Source organism: Xiphophorus hellerii, chromosome 16, assembly GCF_003331165.1.
Source record: "Xiphophorus hellerii strain 12219 chromosome 16, Xiphophorus_hellerii-4.1, whole genome shotgun sequence".
Taxonomy (NCBI): Eukaryota; Metazoa; Chordata; class Actinopteri; order Cyprinodontiformes; family Poeciliidae; genus Xiphophorus; species Xiphophorus hellerii.
In genome coordinates this window covers 23,999,949-24,022,345 of record NC_045687.1, presented here as the reverse complement: position 1 = coordinate 24,022,345, position 22,397 = coordinate 23,999,949, and the positions used below count along the sequence as shown (strand labels likewise).

Genomic DNA, 22,397 nt, shown 5'->3' with positions numbered 1-22,397 from the left:
TTGCCCCAAATTGAGGGGGGGAAAAAACAAACTGACGGACAACAACATTTCAATCAGTACTTCTGGCAGTTTGAGATTTTTTGACAACTTTACAAATAAAAAGTGATATTCTTTTTTCAGCCAGGTTCAAACATTCACATTGGCCAATCGATTTTACAGGGTAAAGCCTGAATTAGGTTTTTATCTCAGTAAAATGTAGTTGAACTCAGATTTGAATTGAATTGCTTGCTGGAAATGTCCTTTGACTGATCTCCCTTTCCTGAAGAAAGGCTGGATCACACTTTGGTCCTTGCTTGTAGACGGAAGCATCATCATCACGACAAATGAGTTTTTTATCAGAAAACCTACCATGGATTGACTGAATGACAAAATTGTAAATGCATATTTCTTGTGTCATCTATTGACACGCAGGCTGCAGCCCACATCGTCAGTAACTGGAAATGTTCCTGCTGTATTCATCTACTCATCCATAGCTGCTTGCCTTTAGCGCCTTCAAGATTTGTTCTGATGTTACTTGGTTCTAGTTGTTTAAGCATAGAACCAATTCTCTTCACAAACACTGTTATTCTCCTTGGATTGGATGTTCAGTGATGAGGCTTTAATGTCTTCCTCGGTCTCCGTGAACACTTGGTATGCTTTTTTGAAGTTTTTATTTGACATGCAGCAAATGTCGCCAGGCCGGGAATCGAACCTGCGACTACCGCCACGAGGACTAAGGCCTCCATATGTGGGTCATGCTTTGCCCCTGCACCACCCCAACACTTTGTATGGTTACGGTCTCACATAGCCTGGCTTATTAACAACCAGCATCTTCTGCATATAGCTCCATATTTCTTCTTCCTGAAAAGGTTTTCAACCATTTACATTGTTTCAGCTGATAAGTTGTTTCCTTTCAAAAAGCCAGATACAACAATCTAGCTCTTATGAGTGCAAACACTCATAAGAGCTAGATTGTGTTTAACATGTTATTGTTTTTCTTATTATTTATAAAAATATGTGTGCTGGTAAATAGGTTATTTATATATAATCTCAAGTCAAGTGTCTTTAGTTTAGACGTCATTTGTTTTGGTTGGTGCCATATACATGAACAAATTAATTTAGCTGAATGAGTCATAGTTTTAATGCATTTTTGCTTAAAGACACTAAAATAAAGAGCCAAACAGTCAGATTAAAATATATTTATTTAAAGCTTGATGAATACAGAGGTGGATGAATAAACAGCATGTAACCAGAGGGAATCCCTATGACATTTTAAACCCAGTACAATGATCAAATGAAAGCAACGATCAACCCCTCCACCTACTCAAAGAAATTCAAGTTTATCTTAACCCATCTTCCCCAAAACCTCCAGTGTCTGTAAGGGTACTTCATAACCAACCATGTATTCAGGTGCAATATACCTGCATATGCACAATCAAATAAATACATAGTTTGGAAATTTAAGGTAGAAACCAGGCCTGGTTGCTGCAGTATTAAATGAAATGGCATTAATACAAGAGTGACGAGATAGAGAATAGCATGGAGACCCTTATACAGATGAGTACAGATGGTGGTCAGTGTAGTATGTGAATGGTGAAGTTTACTTTTGCTTGCTTGACACCATTACACCAAACTCCTGGATGGATATTTCTTTGTTTAGGTACTGCTGATGTTGACGATGTGTGATGTGCCCAAGACGTAGCGCGTCATCAATGGAGAACTTCTTTCCTGATTTTCTGTCGTGAAGCACAGAAGACTCTCCAGATGGGCCTTTAACTGTGATCTCTTCCCAATCACACTCCTGGCTCTGCAGGTTAACAAACATCTTCCAGTCGATCAACCCTAGTCGGTACGCCTCTTCAGGTCGCATCTCTTTTCCCGAATCAGGATCAATGACGACAATGGATCTGCGGAGGTGACTTTCCCTTTGCTCTTTCTTCATCCTCACTGCTGCCAGATTCTTTTTAAGCTTTTCAATCTCCTCATCTTTTTGGGCCGTTATGCTTCTTAGATCTGCGAGTTCCTTCTGAAGTGAGTCAAGCCTCAGCTCCAAATTCCTGCCATCCTCCCTGGGTGAAGACTCGGTGATAAGTCGAGTCTCTTTATAGGTGATGTCAATCTCTGAACGAAGTTTGCGGATCTCGTTCTGCAGCCTTTGGTTTTCTTGTTGGAGGCGATTACTTTCGTCACGGATGTAGTCCAGCTCTTTCGTGGACTTTGTGTTTGCAAATTCCATGTCGGACAACTTGGAGGTGAGGACAGACAACTCCTGGTCAAGATCACGCCTTCTCCTCTTCTCATCTTCCAACGTTCTCCTTAGGTTTTCAATTTCAAGCTCAGCCTCTGGGTCCCTCTCCACTTGGACTTTCTCTGTGCGGACAACTCTTTCCTTCACATCCATCTTCTCCAGGGTGAGTTGCTGCTGAATGAGAGCGTTCAACTCTTTCTCAAGCAGGGTGCGTTTGTGTCGCTCTTCGTCAAGTTGCAGTTTGAGGATAGAATGTTCCTTCTCCTGTTGGGGATCCTGCTGAAGTACAACCTTCTGTTTGACAGTCACCTTTTCACGGTTTTCTTTGTCTCGGATCTCCAACTCGTTAAGTCTGACGCGAAGTCTCTGGATCTCCAGTTCTGCTTCACGCCTTGCCTTTCGCTCTTGCTCTAGTTCTCTCAGTTGCTGGTCCAGATCAGCAATCTGTCTCTGCAGTAGAAGGAGCTCTGATTGAAGTTTCTCTTTTTGCTTTTGCTCACTGTTGATACTTTGTAGGAAATTGTCACACTCTGACTTGAGAACAGGGTCTTCTTTCATCTTAATCACTTCTTGCTGAACAATCTTCTCTCGCACCTGAGACAGATCTATCTTCTTTAGCCTAATCTTCTCTTCTTGGGATAACCGTTCTCCCTCAAGATCAAGACGTTTCTTCTGTTCATCAGCCAGCTTCCTTTTCAGAGTCTCAATTTCTTCTTTAGTCTTGGGATCTTCTCTGTACTGCACCACTTCATTGACCACCTCTTTTGTCTGTATTTGCGGTTTGGTTGCCTTCCATCTTTCGATCTCATCCCGGAGTTGACGGATTTCCATCTCAGATTTTTCTGTCAGGTGAGTTTTATCAACGATTTCGTTGCGAAGTCTCTCCAGCTCTCTTTCCGTCTGTGGATCGGTCTTATATTTGATCACTTCTTTGATGATCTCTTTGACTTCGACTTGAGGTCCTCTGTTCCTTAGCATAGCCAGCTCATCCTGCAGGGATTTCAGCTGGAGTTCAGCATCTCTGTAGCGCCGCTGTTGCTCCACAACTTCGAGACGGAGGTTGGCCACCTCATTCTCAGCCTTGGGGTCAGGGCGGACAATTTCACGCACCTTCTCCTGAACCACAACCTTAGACTTCTCCTCTTCCAGGCTCTGAATTTTCCTGTGGAGATCCGTCTTCTCCCGCTGTGACGATCTTCGTTTGGCCTTCTCATCCTCATACTGCCTTTTAAGGTTTTCTACCTCTCTTTCAAAGACAACATCTTTCTCCACTTTCAGCACCTCCTTGATGGAAATCTTCTCCTCAGCAATTGCCTTCTCCTTCTCCAACCTTCTGAGCTTCTCCTGAAGGAACTGCAACTCATCCTCCAACTGCTTCCTGTTATCTATTTCTTTCTGTTTCCTGTCAAGAAGAAGACGGTACTCTGACTCAAGTTGTGGGTCGTTTTGGACCTTGATCACTTCCTCCTCAGTGATCACTTCCTGTTCCTTGTTTTTCTCCTCAGCCAGTAGGGTAACCCGCTTTTGAATCTGAACCAGCTCATTGTCTTTCAACATCTTGTGTCTTCTTAGTTCTTCTAGTTCATCCCGAAGCTTGCGAATCTCCTCCTCCTGACCACGGTCTCTCTCAATGCGCAAAACCTCTTTGACCGTGTACTGCTGTGCTCCTTCTTTGACCTCTGTCTCAAGGCCACGCAGCTTTAGCTTGAGCACCTCCAGGTCATTCTCCAGCACATGGGTGGTGCGGCGCTCTTCTGACAGCTTCTGCTGAACCTTGTGTACCTCCTCATCTAACTGAGGGTCTGGAACCTTTTTAATGAGCTCCTTCTTGACGATAGTATCTTGGGGCTTTTGACCTTCCAGGAGGTAAATGTCAGTCTGAATGGTCTCAATTTCTTTTTCTAGCTGCTCTCGCCTGTGGATCTCATCATCCAGCTGCTTTTTGATTCGCCACGGCTCCTCTCCCGGGGCAGCAGCATTGACTGATTTTACAGTGGAAGACTGAATAAGAGGAATTTCAGGTTGCTGTAGAGAGAGATCCATCATTAGTATCTCAGTTAATGTTTCGTTTATTTCTCAATGTAGATGCTAAATTATTTCACCTGGCTAAGAAGACTGTGGGCGAACTCAAGATTCTGCAGCCTTTGCTTGTTCACGGCGTTCACTTCTGTGAACTTTGCTTCCATGGCAGCTTCCTGGAAATAGTTAAATTCAAAGTTAAACAAGGCACACAAGGAATTAGACTAAATAGAAACCTTTATGTTCAATTTGATAATAACTAAAGTTATTTAGTAAAAAGTATAATTGATTAGATATTATCCAGAGAACACTTATTTTCCAAATTACATGCCAGAGTAGAGGGTGTGAGTCTTGGTTCACTACACAGCATCAGTGACAGATTTCCTTTACTGTTTTAAACATTCAGTGTATTCTAAACATCACCTCTGCCTTCACTGTCACAGCAGGGGATTCCAGTCTGCTCCTCTTGTAGGACTGGGGGACGAGTCCATCCTCCAGATCCAGAATGGACCGAAATTTCTCAGTCTCAGTCTCATAGTCCTAGAAAGACAAATCAGTCAGCCATTAACTGAACTTCCATATTGTGTTTTATGGCGATGGTGGTGAAATCAGGTAAAATGTGTCACCTTGACTCCCTGCTGGTAAAGCTGGGCATTTTTGGACAAATTGTTCAAGTCTGACTCCTTTCTTGAAATGTCAGACAGCAAGTTCTGTAGAAACAGAGCTGTTTTAGTACAAAGAGAACATATTTACAGAACAAGAATCATGAAGGGTTCAGACCACCTCACCGCTCAGCTCACCCTTTGATTCTTCAGCTTGGCGTCTAGTTGTCTTACGTCATCAGTTTCACGGGGCTCATAATTTGGGATATGGGACAGCCAGGCGTTCAGGCTGCTATAGTCATTCTGGTAATTCTTGTAAGCCATCTTGGCTCTCTGCAGGCTTTGAGACCTGTGTTGTACATGGAGCAACACAAATCATTAGCCAAAAGTTGCTGGCGTGTGGTGCTGGGTGCACAAGTTATGAAAATATTCCACCTCACCTGGTGTCGATCTGCCTGTTGAGGTTGTTGTAGCGCTTGTTGAGTTTCTGAACATCAGCCTCCTGCCGATCGATGTCAGGACAATGCTCCTGGAAGTCCCTGGCCATGGTGTCACAGCTGCCTTTGGCCAGGCGCAGGTTCTGCTCCGTCTCAGAGATCACTGACCGCTGGGCCTTCAGGTCTGACCCCACTTCCTGACAGGACATTACGATACATTCCTGTTAGCGATGCTGACAGAAGTTGTTTGTCATCCCAAAAGGACACATGTTCTTCTATTTACTAGTGTAGTGGAAGCTCTAAAACCAAACTAGAATAGAAATATGGCTGTTTTGCAAGAGCAAATTTTATTTCTTAAACAGTTTTGAACATCTCTTCAAATTGATCAGTCTCTCCAGGATTTCAGTTGTTTTGTGATTTGTTTGTGATTAAAACAGATTTGATGGTGCCATTTTATAAATAATTGCAAAGAATATTTGCAATATTTGCTCTTTTGTATAGCATTAAATGTGAATTTTAGTTTCTGCTTTTATCGGTTACAGAATGTAACTTAACCTTCCTTAACTTGAAGGATAAGGAAGCAGTGGAGCAGAAATAAGAAATACTGCCACCGGCAGGAGGGAGTTATACTTAAACCCAAAGTTTGAAAATTTTTGCAGACAATTATGCAGGGATGAATAAATGCAGGGATCAGTTGAATTTCCACAATCGTGGAAGCGTCTGGCATCTGTAGGGCCCATGCTGTGCCATATTTGGCCCACAGGCCTTGAGTTTGACATGTTTGACCTAGAACGTTTGTAATTTTGCTAATTTCATACCCAACATTTTCAGATTTTAAACACCATTTTACCCTGATTATGCATCAGTTTATTCCTGGACACTGAATGTTTTTTTTTGTGTGCAGTCATTGCTTTCTGCCTTCTTAAGTCATCAAATGAAGCCAAATATATTATGTTTAGGTGGAAAATGATTGAAAATGATTCCTCTGTTATGCTTCTATACTTATGGCTGTGCAGTTATGTATTTACCGCCACAATTCACCAAAATGGTCAACGCAGAGAAGGATAGGTCAGTGTCAGTAAAACATGATAAAGATGACTGGACAGCACATGAGGACAAAATGGTTTGTCTAGTGAACAAAATTATGACCAAAAAAAAAAAAGCAACAAAATGGGAATAGCTATGAAAGTGGAGGCAAGAACTAGCAAAGAGCCAAAATGCCCTACAGGCATTGCTGCTACATGCTTTGTTGCCATTTTCTCTGCTGGCCATGTCGTCTGCCAAGAAGGCTTAATAAAAATATTTTTTAATATCTTTGTTTAGAAAGATATCATAATCCATTTTATTCATGGTTTCTGATGCATCTGTTTTTACTTCCTTTATTTGTTGTTTTTGGTCGTCGTATTTGAGATTGAATATTTGGATATTTCAAATATCTTCCAGTTCCATTGTGAAGTGTTTTTTTAAATAAAATTAAAGTTTCTAGCTCTTTAAGAGGGTGAGCTTGCGTTGTTAGGCCAATATCATCATCAATACTTGATAATGGCCTCAAAACAACATTATTGTTTATTACAATAATTACTAGGACAAGTTATTCTGTATGAAAGAATTACATTTGTTTGAAAGGTTTCAGTGTACTTAGGAATGGTAAAAGCCAGCTTACAGTGAGTTCTCTCTGCATTTTCTCCACAGAGGGGATGTCAGCTGGAGCCACCTCCTCCCTGGCCAGCGTGTTCTCGTAGGTAGACAGCAAAGTCTTTCCTTTCTGAATAGATGTCTCCAGCTGGTTGGAATTCTTCAGTCTAAAACACAAAGGCACTTTGTGTTTTAGAAGTTACATGCTGTAACTTCAATTACAGCATGGATTTAAACAACTCAAACTAGACTGAAATAAATTTGGGAATTTGGAAAAGTAAGGGATAGTGCACACTTGTGCTAGGAGCAGGGATGTACCAATCCACTTTTCACTTCTGATGCAGATATCGGACATTTAGTATCGGCTGATACCAATCTAATACAGAAAAATAGAATCTAAGCCTCTTCTAAGCTGAAGAGGCTTAGAACGTTTTTTTTTTTTTTTTTTCATCAAACACACAAAAAAATATATTAACTCTGCACCACTGCAGCACACTTAAATACACCAAAAGCTTCACCAGCTCAGTCAAACATGTAAGAATAACACAACTCTAATGTGTTCAGTCAGAGTATAATGTAAAATAATAAATAATAAAAAAACTGACAAAAATTATCCAACTACCTTGGCCAAACATCTGCAATAAACCTTCTTTCACATGGTTCAGAAAATGCAATTAGGAATCCTAAATACAATGGAAAATAAAGAATTAAGTCACTCAGAGCTCAAAGCATAGAAGTAGACTCATTAGATTTGCCCTTAGATCAGACACACTGTCATGTTACAGGGTCAAGAATTTCTGGAATTCTAGATCTAGTCCCCCCCCCCCCCCCACAACATCAGGACTGATGTAGATATTAATATCAGATTGGTGCATCTCTATCTAGAAGCACAGCTAATTCTGAGAAAAAACAGACAAAAAAAGCAGGTCACATACTTGTCCTCGGAGCACTGAAGAAGCTGCTCTATCTTGGTGTACTTCCTGTTGGCCTCATCCACCTTGCTGTGAAGCTGAGGAGCACTGGGGGAGGTTGGGTGTGAAGTCAAAAAGCTCTTTGCCTCTGCAACTTTAGAGGTCTTCTCTGGTTCAATCCTGCGGACAGTTGAAGCGATGTTCTGGAGAGAAACGTCCTCAGAGCATTAATGCTTCCTGAAAACACGAAGCTGTGACATCATCAGGGGACAAAATGGAGCTGAGTGCGTTACCCTTATGTCCTGCAGGCGGTCAGCGCTGTCCGGCACAGTCCGGTTCTGCTCCAGCGGTGGGCGTACCCGAGAATAAATTTCTTTCTCCTGTTTGTCCAGATCACTGACCACCTTATCGAGACCGGCCATCAGCTGGCGGCACTGCTGTTCATCCTTGCCTGCAGCCACACAGCATTACCAGACAGTGAATGGGAGCTCAGCAGGCCATAAAACATTACATTTAATGTGCTGACTGATTTTAATAATGATGCTGGTATGATTTTACAGCACAAATATAAACAAAAGGCTTATCTATCATACATTGATCAGAATTCTTTATTAGACATCCGTTCACTGGAAGACGTCTCTTGTACCTGTAGCTGTTCCTGCTCCACTCTGCTTCTTCAGCTCGTCAAATCTTTTCAGCAGAGCTGCTTTGCTGGATGCCAGCTTCTGCTTGACAGCTTTTTGTTGACTAGCCAAGCTGCAGGCAGACAGTACATGTCATTAAATCAACCCTGGAGTAAAACAAGTCATTTTGGTCCCTTGAAAACTCAGCTGAACACACTTACTTGTCAGAAATGGCCACCGCCTCTGGGTCAGTGGGTGGGATCATGAAGCAGATGCCTGGAGCATTGATCTTATGTCCCGTTTGATCCTTCACATCCCATCTGGACCCATTGTTCCGGAGCAGGGTGTACGTTTCTCCGCGAACAATTTGATCCTGCCGAAGAATAAGAAACCGTCACCTTATATGTATCTGAAGGCCCTGCCAGAGCAGGATTATAATAGTTTTTTTTTTTTTAAATTAAAGTTTAGGCTTCTTTCATTATGACTTTGTCTTATTCATATTGTTTGAAATGGTTTTTAGAGTGGGGTTGCTAGTTTTTATTAGTTATTGTTTAGTATCTATTAGTTATAGTACTCGTTTGAGCTTTTTTATACATTGACTTTTTTGAATTCTGCACCTAAAAATTAACCAAGGTATTGCATCGTTATTATGCATCGATTGGGTAATGAGTACTCAACAGAAAATGTCAAACTAAAGAATGTGGACTGTAGTCAAGATAGCTGTCCTCCTGTGTCTAACTGGAGTGTCTCTGTTTCAGCAAATCCTCTCAAAACATACAGTCCTCACTGGAAAAACAAGCTTGATTTTGTGTCTTTTATTCAATGGAAAAGGGGTGGAATCAATCAAAAGGTTCAATCATATCTTCGTTCGTTGGGTGAACTTGCATGTTGTGACAGGGCAGTGATCCGTAATGGGGTGAGGCTGAATCGGTGATTGCATGTTTATTGAGCACATATCTGAACATATGGTCCCATAATGCTATTGTAATAAATGTAATTTAAGATGTTTTATACATCTTTTACCCGGGGTACCAGCAATAAATGGGGTATCAGGAAAAATAAATAAAATCACAACACAGAATATGGAAGCCTAGAACACTTTTCTGTTTTTGACAAACTTCATCCTAATTACTGAACAGGTGCTGCAATGACAAAGATAACCTGTAAATGAATATCTTTGCTTCAACAACACTGAAGATGGATACAAAAGTTTCGCTGACTTCTCTCTCTCTCTGTTTTTGGCCCCAGTGGATTTTAAAGAGGTTCATCTGGATCCAGAGCTAGCTCTGTTCTAAAGGGATTTAAATACATTATGGTGTAATCCGCTAAGTTACACAGCGGCTACTCAGCATAAAACCAAGTGAGGAAAGGCGTTCATGCAAGCAGTCAGATTATGGAAGACATTTGAGGATTAAAGCCCTGACAGCACTCGGGATGAGGCGAGCTGTTGGAACAGAAAGAAGAGTAGGCGACAGGAAGAAGAAAATAAACAGAGAAAGAAATCTAAAGAAATTTAAAAAGGAGCCTGCCAAAGTGCATTATCTATCGGTCAGACTTAAATTAGACATTCAGATGCTGAAAATGAGCATCACTGCTATGGTTAACTAAAATGTAGCTAATATCATGGGGTTTATTCCATTTAGTATGCAACGTTTAGCTTTTATATAAAAATAAGCTCAAATCCTAATGTTAGCTTAATGCTACTATTAGTATGTGAATTATAGTAGAATGTGGGTTATAACTAGCATGTTGACTAACATTTATTTACTCCATTCAGAATTCAAACAGTGTAAAAGCTATAATTAGCTAAAATGCTGTCGTCATCTAAATTACTCAGTACCATGCTAACCACCAGTAACAGTCCATAGTCTGCAAACAGCAGTGTATGAGCTAAAATTAGCTCAGCCTGGCTTTTATATAAAAATGAGCCAATAAGCTAATGTTAGTTTAAATGTTATACCGCAAAGGCCCTATGTCTTAAACAAATATTCCACATAATTTTTATGTATTTATCTGCAGGTGTTCTTGTCTGCAAACCAAATTACACCTGAGGAACAATAATGTTAATCTATTCTAATTTAATCCCAATGTACTCTTTTCTCAGCTTAATATGTAGAGAATGAAGCTTTTATTTTGTACATTTCTGTATGATTCATTTTAAAAGTTTACGAGTCCCATATGCAACATGTACCTTTGGGTTTTTCACCGTCTTCATCTCCAGCGTCTCCTGGACAAACAACATCACAGCAGTTAATAAGACCGCTCAGCAGGGGCCACACTTCCTGAGAGTCCTCACGAAGAACAAGCTGGATTCTAACCTACTCAACTCATCTTCTGTTGAAAGCCTGCTGACATGCTGTGTTACATGATGAACTGCTTAAAAAGGTAGTTTTTGTATAATGCTACCTTTTAAAATCATTGGATTTATTACTGTTAAATCAAAGAACCAGAAAATCTGTAAACTGATTCGAAATTTAAAACATATGGATTTCATTACACATTCATATCATCCATTAACAAACTACAACAGTACAAACCTACTTGTACAATATTTCATGAATAATTTCAGTAATTTCAGGCATCAAATCCAGTTATTTACACAGCTGTAGAAACATGAACTTATTGATTTCTGGATGCACAAACATACAGAAATCATCAAGAGAAAACATTTCAATCTGAATATTGAAAATACATGTAATGTTACCATTTAACTCTGTTATTGTAAAGTTAGCAGACTGATGAACCTCTAAACCTGACCACAAGTTCTGATGGAGTGGAAGTTTAAAACCACATACTTCCTGTTCAAAGTCACACAGAGCTTCAATGGGCAGCAGCTTCTGGGGGGTTTCTCTCCGGTACTTCAGAGGCAGAACCTGCAGGCTCCGGCTTCGGAGACCCTTGACCCGCTCGTCAATGTGATCCACGGCCTTAGCCTGGTCCTACTCAAACACAGGCAGAATGAAAAGAACCGTCATACCACTGCAGAAATATTTTAGACGGTTTTTAGATTCCTTCCAAATGAAGCTCACATCCAGCTCGGAGATCAGGCTCTCCGTCTGATAAACGTCTTTGTACTCTGGGCTGTACTTCTGGTTGATTTCCGTTTCCAGCCGCTTCAGCAGGTCCTGAGTGTCGCGTGCTTCCTTATGGAACTGCAAATGAAAACACACCAACAGACAGGAATTAGCTTCAGCTCTTTGTCTCTCTGGGCTTCAAAGTCTCCTGTCCTTGCCGGCTGACCTTGTGATATTCATCCATGTGCTTCAGATGACTTTCCTCACAGATGAGCAGGTTCAGGTACTCTTTCCAGTCAGCATGGACCGCTTCGTTATGCGCCTGACGACATCACATAGGGATTATTGATCAAATTCATAACCCCTATGTTCAAACATTTCAGATACAGACCAATCTGGCCAAACAAGTGAACTGACATATTGTCAAATTAGTTTAATAAGTGTACACTTGCAGATTTTGTCTTTGAAAAAAAAAAATCGCAAACTGTTAATTAGTAAAATAAATCCAATAATTTGCATAAATTTTGTTTTGAATAGTTTGAGTCAATATTTCTGAGTAGAAATTGTAGTAGCCATCACTGAGCAAAACAGCCAATAATAGCTGATCATTTTGCTTATCTGATTGATCCTCTCATGCTAGAAAGAAACAAAGGTGAGAATTCATTTGTGATTAAGATATGTGACTAAAATAATAAAATCCAAGTCTTTTCTAACACGGTGCCATGTTTCCCTGACTACCAGAGCTACCATGTATCGATCACCAACATCAGCTAGTAAGTTGGATGCTAGCCTACATATTAATGAGGCAGGAACCAAATTTATATTATTATTCTAATAAAGAAACATTATGATTTAAAAATATATTGACAGAATATGCAACACAACACAAACAACCCAACCACAATTTTCAATTCGAATCAAAATGTTATTATTCACTTTTATTAAACATTGAAGTTAAATACTTTATTAAAATGGAAATATATTATTGCCTAAATAACTTTGTTTTAAATACTATACCTCTATGACATTCTTTCCTGGATGTTGTGCTTCTATCAGACTGTTTGCATCTTCGTTTAGCTTGCTGATGGTAGCCTCCTTGCTCTCCAGACATTTATTGATAAAGTTCTGTTGGGTTGAGATACATTGGATTAATGTCCAACAGCCTGTGCTCTTATTTTTAGATCTGCATTGTGGGTCTGTCACAATGCTCGGGCTACCTCATACTGCCTCCGGCGGGCGGGGTAGTCCAGGTTAGCGTCACTCCAGTCGTAGTCAAACCTCTCCTGTCCCTGCTGGTCCATCCAGAAAAGTTCATTGGTGCAGCGCTGCATGAAGTCCCGTAGGCTCAGCAGATGGCGCTGGCGAGCACTAGAGCTGGCCTTGTTGAAAGAAAGAAAATTGCATATTTTCTGTGGAAATGGTTGCAATCTGACTCAGCCGTGTGTTTGTGTGGATTTATTACCAGCAGTTTGTCGTACTTGGACCGGAGGCCGCTGAGGTATTCCTGTCCCATCGAGCAACATCAAGACAAAAACGGAGGTATTGTTATACCAGATGTGTACATTCATTAAAGAACTGTATGTTAATAATTTATCCTGTTATATCATTGATGTGAGATATTCGTCATAGCTCTGCACTAGCAGATTCCAGATGCAGTAAATCTGGATTTAAATAATAACTGAAAATAATAATTATGAAAGAAATCTGTCACTGAAGTGCATCACATACCAATCTCGCCACTTTTGGCTCTGACTACACATCTAAACAGAATTCTCCACAGACGTTGCAGTCAATGCTCCACAGTAAGCCGTCACCATTATTATCCTCCTTGGTGTTTTTATGATCTTGTGACAATCCTGTCAGCAACCATTGCTGAATAAACTTGAACAGCGACCAACAGACAGTGGCATCCATTATTGTTTATGTAAATAGAGTGTGAGGTGTGTGTGGTGTCAACGCTCTTCTTCTGTGTATACAGGGCACTTTGGGGTCATAAATTGCTTATACAGAAGTTTGACTGTGGTTGCATTTAATTAGCAGTATGAATGACCACACAAGCAAAAAGGATTTCAGAAAAAAAATAAAAAAATGGAACTGCTCATCAATACCTGTTGTGTGAACATAGCCTATTGTCTAAAATGATAGTGAGTGATATGTATTTGTTTTTTTCCCATCTTAATTGTGTATTTTTTGACTTATGTGACTTATACTCTGTTTCACCAAACATTCAACATAGTGTATTTTCCAGTCAAACTACATCTGGAAAATTTTGGTTCAATCAGGTATGAAATGTCCATTAAGGCATCTATAATCTTTTACATTCGAGGATTTTTAGCCATCTTAGTTATTGCTTAACTAGCCAGTCACAGGCATATAATAGTACAATGAAACCAGTCAAAATGTTTCTTAAACATGTCATTAAGGTTATGGATTAAAAAAACAAGACACCAATATATCACTGCAACATATTAAAGTAGCATGGCTTTCTAAATAGGACAGATCTTCACAAATTTGCAGACTTATGCTTGTTTAACATCAACTCAGTCATAGAAACAACAGTGACTAAAGGTCTGTGTTGTCTGAGGAAGAGCACCTTCAGTCAGTCTGCTCTGTTTCAGCTGCCCAGGAATGAAACCCACAACCAGATGAAACCAAAAAACAACACATTTTAAAGGCTTTCACTAAACATCTGGAAAAAGTCTTGTTGATTCATACAACAAGCCTTGTTGTATGAATCAACATGGTTCTTTAGTCAGAACTAAAGAATGTAATAATGAATTGATCCTGCTTCGCCTTCAGGCTGGTGGTCCTACCTTGTCTCCTCCAGTAGAGATGTGGGGAGCCAGCGCCTCCACCTCGCTGTGGAAGATGTTGTGCTCTTCCACCTCCTTCTCCAAAGCAGGCAGATCTTCACCAAAGCCCTTGTTGTTCAGGTTTTCCTGAGCACAGAGACAAACACATCCTTCATGTCTTAGTTCAACGGTCCAGGTTCAAATTCACAGAAATTTCATCTATTTTCTTTTTCCAACCAATTATAGTTTAAATATTCTTCTGTGTTTAAGAGTTCCTGAACAGTTACTTGTAAGTTAGAACACTTGGAATAATGCAAAACTAAGATATTTGCATTAGAAAGGAGACCAAAAATACTTTGTAAGACTTTGTTTTTGTAGCGGATGGATACAAATGTTTACCCATAATAATTTGTCATATTAATCCAGACCTGAATGAAGCCAACTGGGAAACTGGACTTTTGCCAAACCCTGTGGTGAGTAGTGCCACATCTTTGCTAGCAATAAAATGTGTTAAACATTCTTCTTACTCAGACTTTAAATCCTTAATATTTCTAAGTGTAGCTAACACTTTGTTCACTTCCTCCGCTGTCAAACAACAACAAATGGCAAACTGAAATTCTAAGAACGCACAAAGCTGACGTCATCCGACGGAGAAATCCACATCAATGGGAGAATTCAGTGCAGGGAGATGAGAGTTGAGCAGAATTGCTTGAGAAGGCAACAGCCAGGCCAGTTGAAGACTAAAGCAGCAGGCGCTATGAATGTCTCACCAGTTTGTCTTCCATGATGTTGCCCCAGTTAACGCTGGGCATCCCCTCAGCGCGGTTCAGGTGGTAGATCCGATCATGGTCCTCCTTCAGCTTATTCACCCTCTCTCGCAGCTGAATCATGCTGAATACAAGAGAAGACAGAAAGGTGTGACTAACATTTGGAGTGCACTCTAGACAAAAAACAAACACTGTAAAACAAGAGCAGGTATTACAAAATGAGAGATCTGGCTGAGAAAAGGCAGAGTGTCCTGGTGAGACAGAGCAGCAGTGTTGAAGCATCAAGACTCACTCTTGCTCTATCATCTCCGCCTGAGGATGCTGGAGGCGCTTGGTTGCACGAGCATCCTCATCCAGGACATTGAGCAGCTCCAGAGAGTTAAGGATTCTCTTATTAGTATCATCCTGATACAGAGGCTGCTTCCCCTCGTTGATCTTACCAACGTCCTGCAAAAAAAAAAAAAGAAAAGATATCAGACATGATTAAATGCTTCTGTTTCACCCTGTACAGGCTGGGAGGTTGCGTAGCTCAACCATCTGGCTTCATACAGAGCCCCAACATCACATTTAACACATTGGACGGCCAACCAAAATGAACCCAAGAGCTCATGGACTGCATAGCAGAGTTCCAAAGTGAAAATCACTGTTGAGCATTATTCAGCAGCCCTGGTACCAGTCTGTTCAGGTATTGATGTTTGTGGTCATGCAGGATTTTTACCTTGTTAAGGTTCTGCTCGACCTCATAGATGTTCTTCTCCACCTTATCAGCGTTCTTCTGCACCTTCTCAATAATGGCAGCCAATTCCGTACTGGTACTGTGGGACAAACACACAAACATATAGATGAGGGCTTTTCCCCCCCCCTCCATTATTGATAGTGAAAAAAAAAACATAACTTGTTCTCTGTAAGCCTTTAAGTCTATGTAATAAAAAGCCTCGCTCATCTCTGGAAGAATTGCCTGCAGAACATTGAGAAACTGTTTCCAGGGCCGGCCCAAGGCAGAAGAGAGCAAAACCGCTGCCCAGGTTTAAGTTACTTTTAATAAGAATACAGGTCAAAAGTATGAAAATGTATTTTTCAATGTAGAACTTGTCACCACAGAGGAAAACACTCAGTTTGGTAGTCATGCTAGCAGCTATAATTTAACATTGCTAGCTCATCATTTGCTAATCATTGCTGCTGTTGGGGTCATATTTTATCCACAGTTCAACAGAAACTTAATCACTGAGAATCTTCCATGTGTACTGATCAAACCGTCCTCTCATTTTCAACTCTGGGTTAGATCATTTATTAATAACAGAAGCAGAAATATCTCATCGCATCGTAAAAAGTATAAAAATAAAAAACAATAAGCATAATTGCGAATTACAATAAGAAAATTTGAAATTGAAATACAATGTACTCCAAACAACAAAGCTCTGTCTTGATAGACTATTGCTAGAACAATACGTCAGAGAGATAACCTCGTCTTAATTGATTTACTTATGTTTATTAAGCAAACAATGTGAAGTAAATAAATTATTTAATTTATTGTTGACATTATTAATAAAGCAGAACATTCTGGACAGTGTTTTAAAGTGAAATCATTATTATTATTTTGTGGTTGCTGGATAGTGATGGGCTTATCCAGAAGTGGGGCACCAAACCAAACCTTGCTTTGGGCCTCAGATCAGTTTTGTCCGGCTCTGCCTGAAACTGCAATATGATTGGCTCATCCTGAACAGTAAGAAATGTGACTGAATGAAGAACAAATTTTTTTGAAAGGCAAATTGGCCAGGCTCGTTTCTTCCTCATTCCATCCTTCAGACACACCTCAACTAGTCGCTATGACAACCAAGGAGCAACTATACTCCTCAAAGCCTAAATGCAGGTTTACATGTTTCTGTTGAACTCAGCACCTTTATCCATCACATTTTTTACAATGTTGCTTCCATAAAAGATTTATTTAATAAATGTTTCTTTTCCAGGCTTAATTTCCAGGGTTGCTTCACCTGTTTTAATGTGGTTTGATATGAAACCTGGAAAATCTAGAGACACCAAGATGGGAAGGGAGGAAGGGAGGCGGGGAGGTAGGGAGGGATAGAAGCAAGGAAGGAAGGAAGGAAAAGAGGAAGGAAGGAAAGAAGGAAGATAAATGAACCTGATATCTCAGGTCATTTGTAAGGTTATTTTCCATTAGAAAATCTCATTTTATTGGCTGATCAGAATTGATTGATCCATCTAATTCCACAGTTTGTCCACCAGAGAGCACTCACACTTTAATTTCGACAATATGCTGCACTTAGATTTTTTGATCACATTACTTGGAGAAAGAAAGAGAAAAAACATAAATCAACTGTTTCTTTTTGTCCTTTCTGATTCGGTGCTGGGGCGTTCCTCACAGCACCGACAAGATTAGATTGTTCCAAACGTTACGTGATTAGTGGTGGAATGTCTGCTGACCTCAGTATATGCACAAGTAAATCTCCAGTGCTTTAGTGAACACACTGAAGAGTTTTCACTGCCTCTCTCACACACACACACACACACACTCGGGTTCTGAGTGGTTTCTGACACCGCTAGGCTTAGTGAAAATACAGGAAATATGCTGAGACAAGTCTGCTGTCATCTGCTGCGCTTCTTATGCCCATCTCCTCAGTCAGTCTTAGCATAAGCGGCGCTCAACATGTCTCATTACACTGTAGATACCCAAAGGCTCTTATACCTACAATCCACCCAACACAAGAAGCTAGAGTCAGCTCTGTAGTGAGTCGTTTCTCTGTTGAGCTCTGAACTCTTATTGTTTAGAGATTAAATGAATTAAACTCTTAATTTTTTAAAATTTTCTCTTTATATGAACTACTTTACGTTAGAAATGCACTGATCCTATAATATTTGTATCGGTCCCCATATTAAAGAAAATTCTAGATCTGGTATCAGTGACAGTGTGCCTGTTCCATAAGGTCAAGTCTAGTCAGTCTATTTCTATGCTTTGTGCTGATAATTTTTTGCTACATTATATTTAGAATTCCTAATTGCACTGTCTGAAACATTTGAAAGATTTGTTTATTTTTACGTTTGATCAAAGTAGTCAACCTGTTGCTTATGTCGGTTTCAGTTTCTTTATTATTTGTTTTACATCATACTCCCAGTTGCACTGACTGAAAAAATTAAAGTTGTGTTGTTTTTACATGATGGACCAAACTTGTTAAGTTATTGGTGTATTTAAGTGTGCTGTACTGGTGAAGGTTTATCAAATAAATTTGTAATTCAGTACATTTATGTCTGTTTAAAAACAAAGAAAACATCTTAAGTCAATTCAGCTCCGTTTTTCTATAACGGATCAATATTAAATCTCAGATATCTGTGTTGGTATTGGAAGCAATAAAAAAGTGGATCAGTGCATCCCTACTTTAAGTTTGAAAACACTACATTTATAAAAATCCAGAAAGAATGATCATAATAGAGCCACAAAAAATGAAAAAATAACATGCAAGAACAGGTCTGGAGCTCGAGATTAAACTGAAAGTGCTTCTGCAACTGAAAACATTGTTTGTGCGTGTGTGTCGGCCCATATCCAGGACCCAGCGTCTCACACACAGGTTACGCAACAGCTGCAGGATGAAGAGCGCAGCGTGGAACTCCACGGCAACTGGTTGAAACACTTAAAGAGCAAGTTTGAACTGGCGCCCACTGTGGAGTTCTGGCAGCTGGCAGGGTTCCAGGTGGGATGGGGGGGAAAATCTGGATCCAAACCCAAAGTTCTGTGTTGGAAGGAACTAAAGAATGTCAACCAACTGGAAAACACAGTCTTAGCCACCGCCACTGCTTTGTCCTGGCATGACTTGGAGGTCTTCTGCTCATCTTTAAAGTGGAGATGATGTGCTTAGTTTGAAACAGGCGGTAAGAAACTGGCCCTGGTTCAGAAACGGCAGCAAAACGGCACCAGCTCAGTCTCAGCTCTGCTGCAGAGTCGCTGGGTCTGACATGCTGCAGAGACCGTTATGGTTCTGGCTCTGAGACACTGGGTTGGGAAAGACGTGTTGCGTGTTTACACGGAGGAAAGGTTCCAATTAGAACCAGAACCCAGCAGGATTAGGTCATACAGGGTGTGCCGGGCTGCTGTCACTGGGCTCTGGATCGGAGGCCAGTTCTAGTAGCAGCCTGGACATGGACGCGATGGGAGACAAAATCTACTCAAGGACATTCTGTGTTGTTCCTTTTGTCCTCATATGCATAAAACCTTTTTTTTTTTTTTTACTTTAACTGTTGCATTAACGTCTTGCACTGAGTATGTTGGAATGTATATAATCTTTACCTCCCGCCTTGCAGGTGTTTAGCTCTGAACTGTTCAGGTGTTCAGAAAAACACCTGAACAAGCAGAACTGTATGAAAAACAACCACACAGGGAGGAGCTGCATTATTAGGATTCCTCCTCTGTCAGTGGGTGGCTCTCAGGATCAGCACAAACGATGGAGTGAGCTAATCGTTTCTGTAAACATTTAGATGAATCAGTGGAAGGACGTGGACCAAACAACTCTTTAGACATGACGATGCTGCAGGGCCGGTTTTAATGACAGGTCAACACATAACCTGGCAGGGAGGAAAAAAAACCCCAGGCCCAGACAACTGGGTGTCTAAAAGGACGACAAATTAGTTTCCTACACTACTTCCTGTAGAAACTCAAGTTTCTTGATGAACTCCTACCCAGAGTTTAAGAAAAAAAAAAGTAGTTAAAGATTACAAGCATAAATGTGAATAGTATTTTTTTTCATTACACATTTTTAATAAAATGTGGAAAACAAAACAGAATCAATCAGAACTGTGTTGATGTGCTTTTCTGCTAGAAACAGCAGAAAAGTAGAAATTGGTTTTGGCCAGGAAAAGCCTGATTGGTCCAACTCTAAGTGTTGATGATGGATGTTTGGGAGCACAGCCTCACATGAAAAAAAAAAGTCTGGGCAATTTAATGTTCATTTAATAATGTAAAGAGTTTGAATTCTATGATGCACTGAGCCAGACAATAGAAAGGATATACAGGTGCTCCTACCATTTTTTTGAATGCCTGTTTTGCATACATTGTATTTTATATTATAAAAATCATAACCTGATATCAAAGGAGTTGCAATCATATTTTTGGGATTATGGATATTAGCAATATTCAAGTATTTGAAAAACATAAAGTGTTATTAGATTTTCTAGGGAACAACATGGAGCTATTGGCATTTGACGTATTTTACCCAAAATACATCAATTCACACCCACTGACATACAGGAATTCATGGAATATGATTTGCATTAGCAGAAGAAGTTTTCTGGAGTGGCCAGGGCACCAAAACTAGCTCCAGCCCAGGGCCCCACATCCTTGATCAGACAGTAAATTAAAGCATTTTCTGACTCAATAGTTACCTAGACATGTCAAATTTGATTTAAAAATGGAAATAATCAAGTCTGATCAATGCTAGTAAATGATAATGAAACCAACTGGGTTTCACCTGTAAGCAGAGAGAGAATGTAAAGATGGCAATAGGCGGAGGAGACGGGCTATGGGTGCAGCACCATTTTGGGAGGGGCAGCAAGAAATTCTTCTTACAGTCTTTCTATGCTGGACAGCTGAATACTTATCGGACCTGTTGGTACAACTTTATAACCCAGCTTATCAGCCACACCCGCGCAGCAGTTAAAGCACAAGACGTGAACCTGATTTCTCTGAGTTTTGTCAAAACACAAGATTCAGGCCACAGGATGTGGTTGAATCAAGTCCTCCAGGATCCATGTGGATCCATCCAGCTGAACGGAACCAGGGAATAAGGCAGAGGGAAAACTGTCTCCGCGGATCTGCTCAACCAGAATGACAAGAGCCTGTCCCTGGCAGGGCAGGGCGCGCCTGGCTCAGGACGCACAGCCCAACCCATCTATCCCACTTCATACAATACTAACTGCGTCATTTCATTAACTTTTCTTCTATTTACATGTTTTTCTCTCTATCAGTCCGACGACAGAGTCTTAAATAAAGAACCTAAGCACAAAGAAAAGCGACGACGTAAAGAACAGAAATTAGGACTGTGCCCAAGGTCACATTTCCACCGAGACGTTTTGCTCTACAACACCTAGCACTGAAACAAACAAACAAACAAACAAACAAACAAACAAACAAACAAACACACATACAAGCGCGCGCACGTCTCTACAAAAACTTGTGAAAGCATGTCTTTCACTTACCTTGATTTTTGCTGCGTCGAAGGCGCGGTGGTGATAGGGGCTTTCTTTTTGCTTTTCCCAAACATGGTGGCAGGTCACCTGTCAGCACCTTCCTCTGATAACTTAGCCGTCAAACGCAGCAGGACAGGTGGACCGCAGCTGGGTGTCGCGTGCTCAGCTTGTGTCGCTGCTGTTGCCGTGGAAGCCGTGGGAGAGAAAAATATCCTCAAGAGTCTCAGCCTGCACCCTCCCGCTGTCACTGCGCTCACAGTGATAATGGACCTAACGCCACCTGCAACAGTCGCTTTTAGTGTTCGCACACCCCCTCTGTACACCTGGCAGCCAGCACGGGACGGGCGGGGCCACAAAGGGAGGCTCCGCCCCTTCCGACTGCAGAGAAAAACAGAGGGAGGAAAATCAACAGCTGTTTATATTTCCTGACAAACATCAATGTTGCTGTACATAAACAGAACAATGTTTTAGTATTGATCTGATACCAAGTAAATATGGCGTCAGTATGGCTGATATCATTACCGATCCTATTTGTTATTTATATACAGTATCATCAAACCTCTGACCTTTAGGTGTTTTTGTGCTCTATCCTTTGAATCATTGCTACTGAAACCTTAGGAAGAATTTGTAGGTGTCTAAAAACACTTTACTTATATACTAACATAATAAACAAAAACAACAGAAAAACAAAACAAATTTGTGGACATTTCTTCCTAAATAAGTCAAGTGCAAAATATTAACATTTGAGAGCAAATAAAAACAAAATCTTATTGAGGTAGAATTGAGAAGATACAACACAAACAAACAAAAAAATCAAGAGGAGATATTAAACTAAGGCAGTGGTTCACAAAGATATTCTGGGGCCCCCCTATGGATTACAATAACCCCCCCCCCAAAAAAAAAATCAACTGGGCACACACATCGTTCAACCAGACATAAACTTATACACATATTTGTTTTCAAATGCCACTGAAGTTTATGTATGTATGTACTATTTTATATATATATATATATATATATATATATATATATATATATATATATATATATATATATATATATATATATATATATATGAACAGACCCTTGTTGGTTGGAACTATGTGTGTGGGGGTGCATGTGCGTGTGTGTGTGGGGGTGTGTTTGTCAGTGTGTGAGCTCTGTTACTGAGGGCGTGC

General features: G+C 40.4%; 1 protein-coding gene across 1 annotated transcript; it reads right to left on the bottom strand.

The window, feature by feature from the left end:
- Window positions 1-1,163: 1,163 nt before the first annotated feature.
- ppl (periplakin) lies at window positions 1,164-21,509 on the bottom strand. The gene is made up of 23 exons (XM_032588094.1): window positions 21,229-21,509; window positions 15,746-15,842; window positions 15,320-15,474; window positions 15,031-15,151; window positions 14,282-14,407; window positions 12,931-12,972; window positions 12,686-12,847; window positions 12,486-12,593; window positions 11,695-11,790; window positions 11,484-11,606; window positions 11,250-11,393; window positions 10,646-10,681; window positions 8,676-8,827; window positions 8,478-8,587; window positions 8,125-8,282; window positions 7,856-8,034; window positions 6,949-7,087; window positions 5,289-5,482; window positions 5,047-5,197; window positions 4,873-4,956; window positions 4,670-4,786; window positions 4,330-4,422; window positions 1,164-4,252 (listed from the first exon to the last, which is right to left on the bottom strand). The coding sequence occupies exons 1-23, from the start codon at window positions 21,291-21,293 to the stop codon at window positions 1,580-1,582; spliced, it is 5,325 nt and encodes a 1,774-aa protein (XP_032443985.1). The 5' UTR covers window positions 21,294-21,509; the 3' UTR covers window positions 1,164-1,579.
- Between the last annotated feature and the right edge of the window lie 888 nt (window positions 21,510-22,397).

Excerpts from the sequence above, each read along its gene's own strand:
- ppl (XM_032588094.1), bottom strand. The coding sequence starts at position 21,293 with ATGTTTGGGAAAAGCAAAAAGAAAGCCCCTATCACCACCGCGCCTTCG. Across the intron at positions 12,973-14,281 it reads TCTCTACTGGAGGAGACAAG|GAATACCTCAGCGGCCTCCG; the intron begins GTAGGACCACCA and ends TCGATGGGACAG. Across the intron at positions 12,594-12,685 it reads CCCGCCGGAGGCAGTATGAG|AACTTTATCAATAAATGTCT; the intron begins GTAGCCCGAGCA and ends TCAACCCAACAG.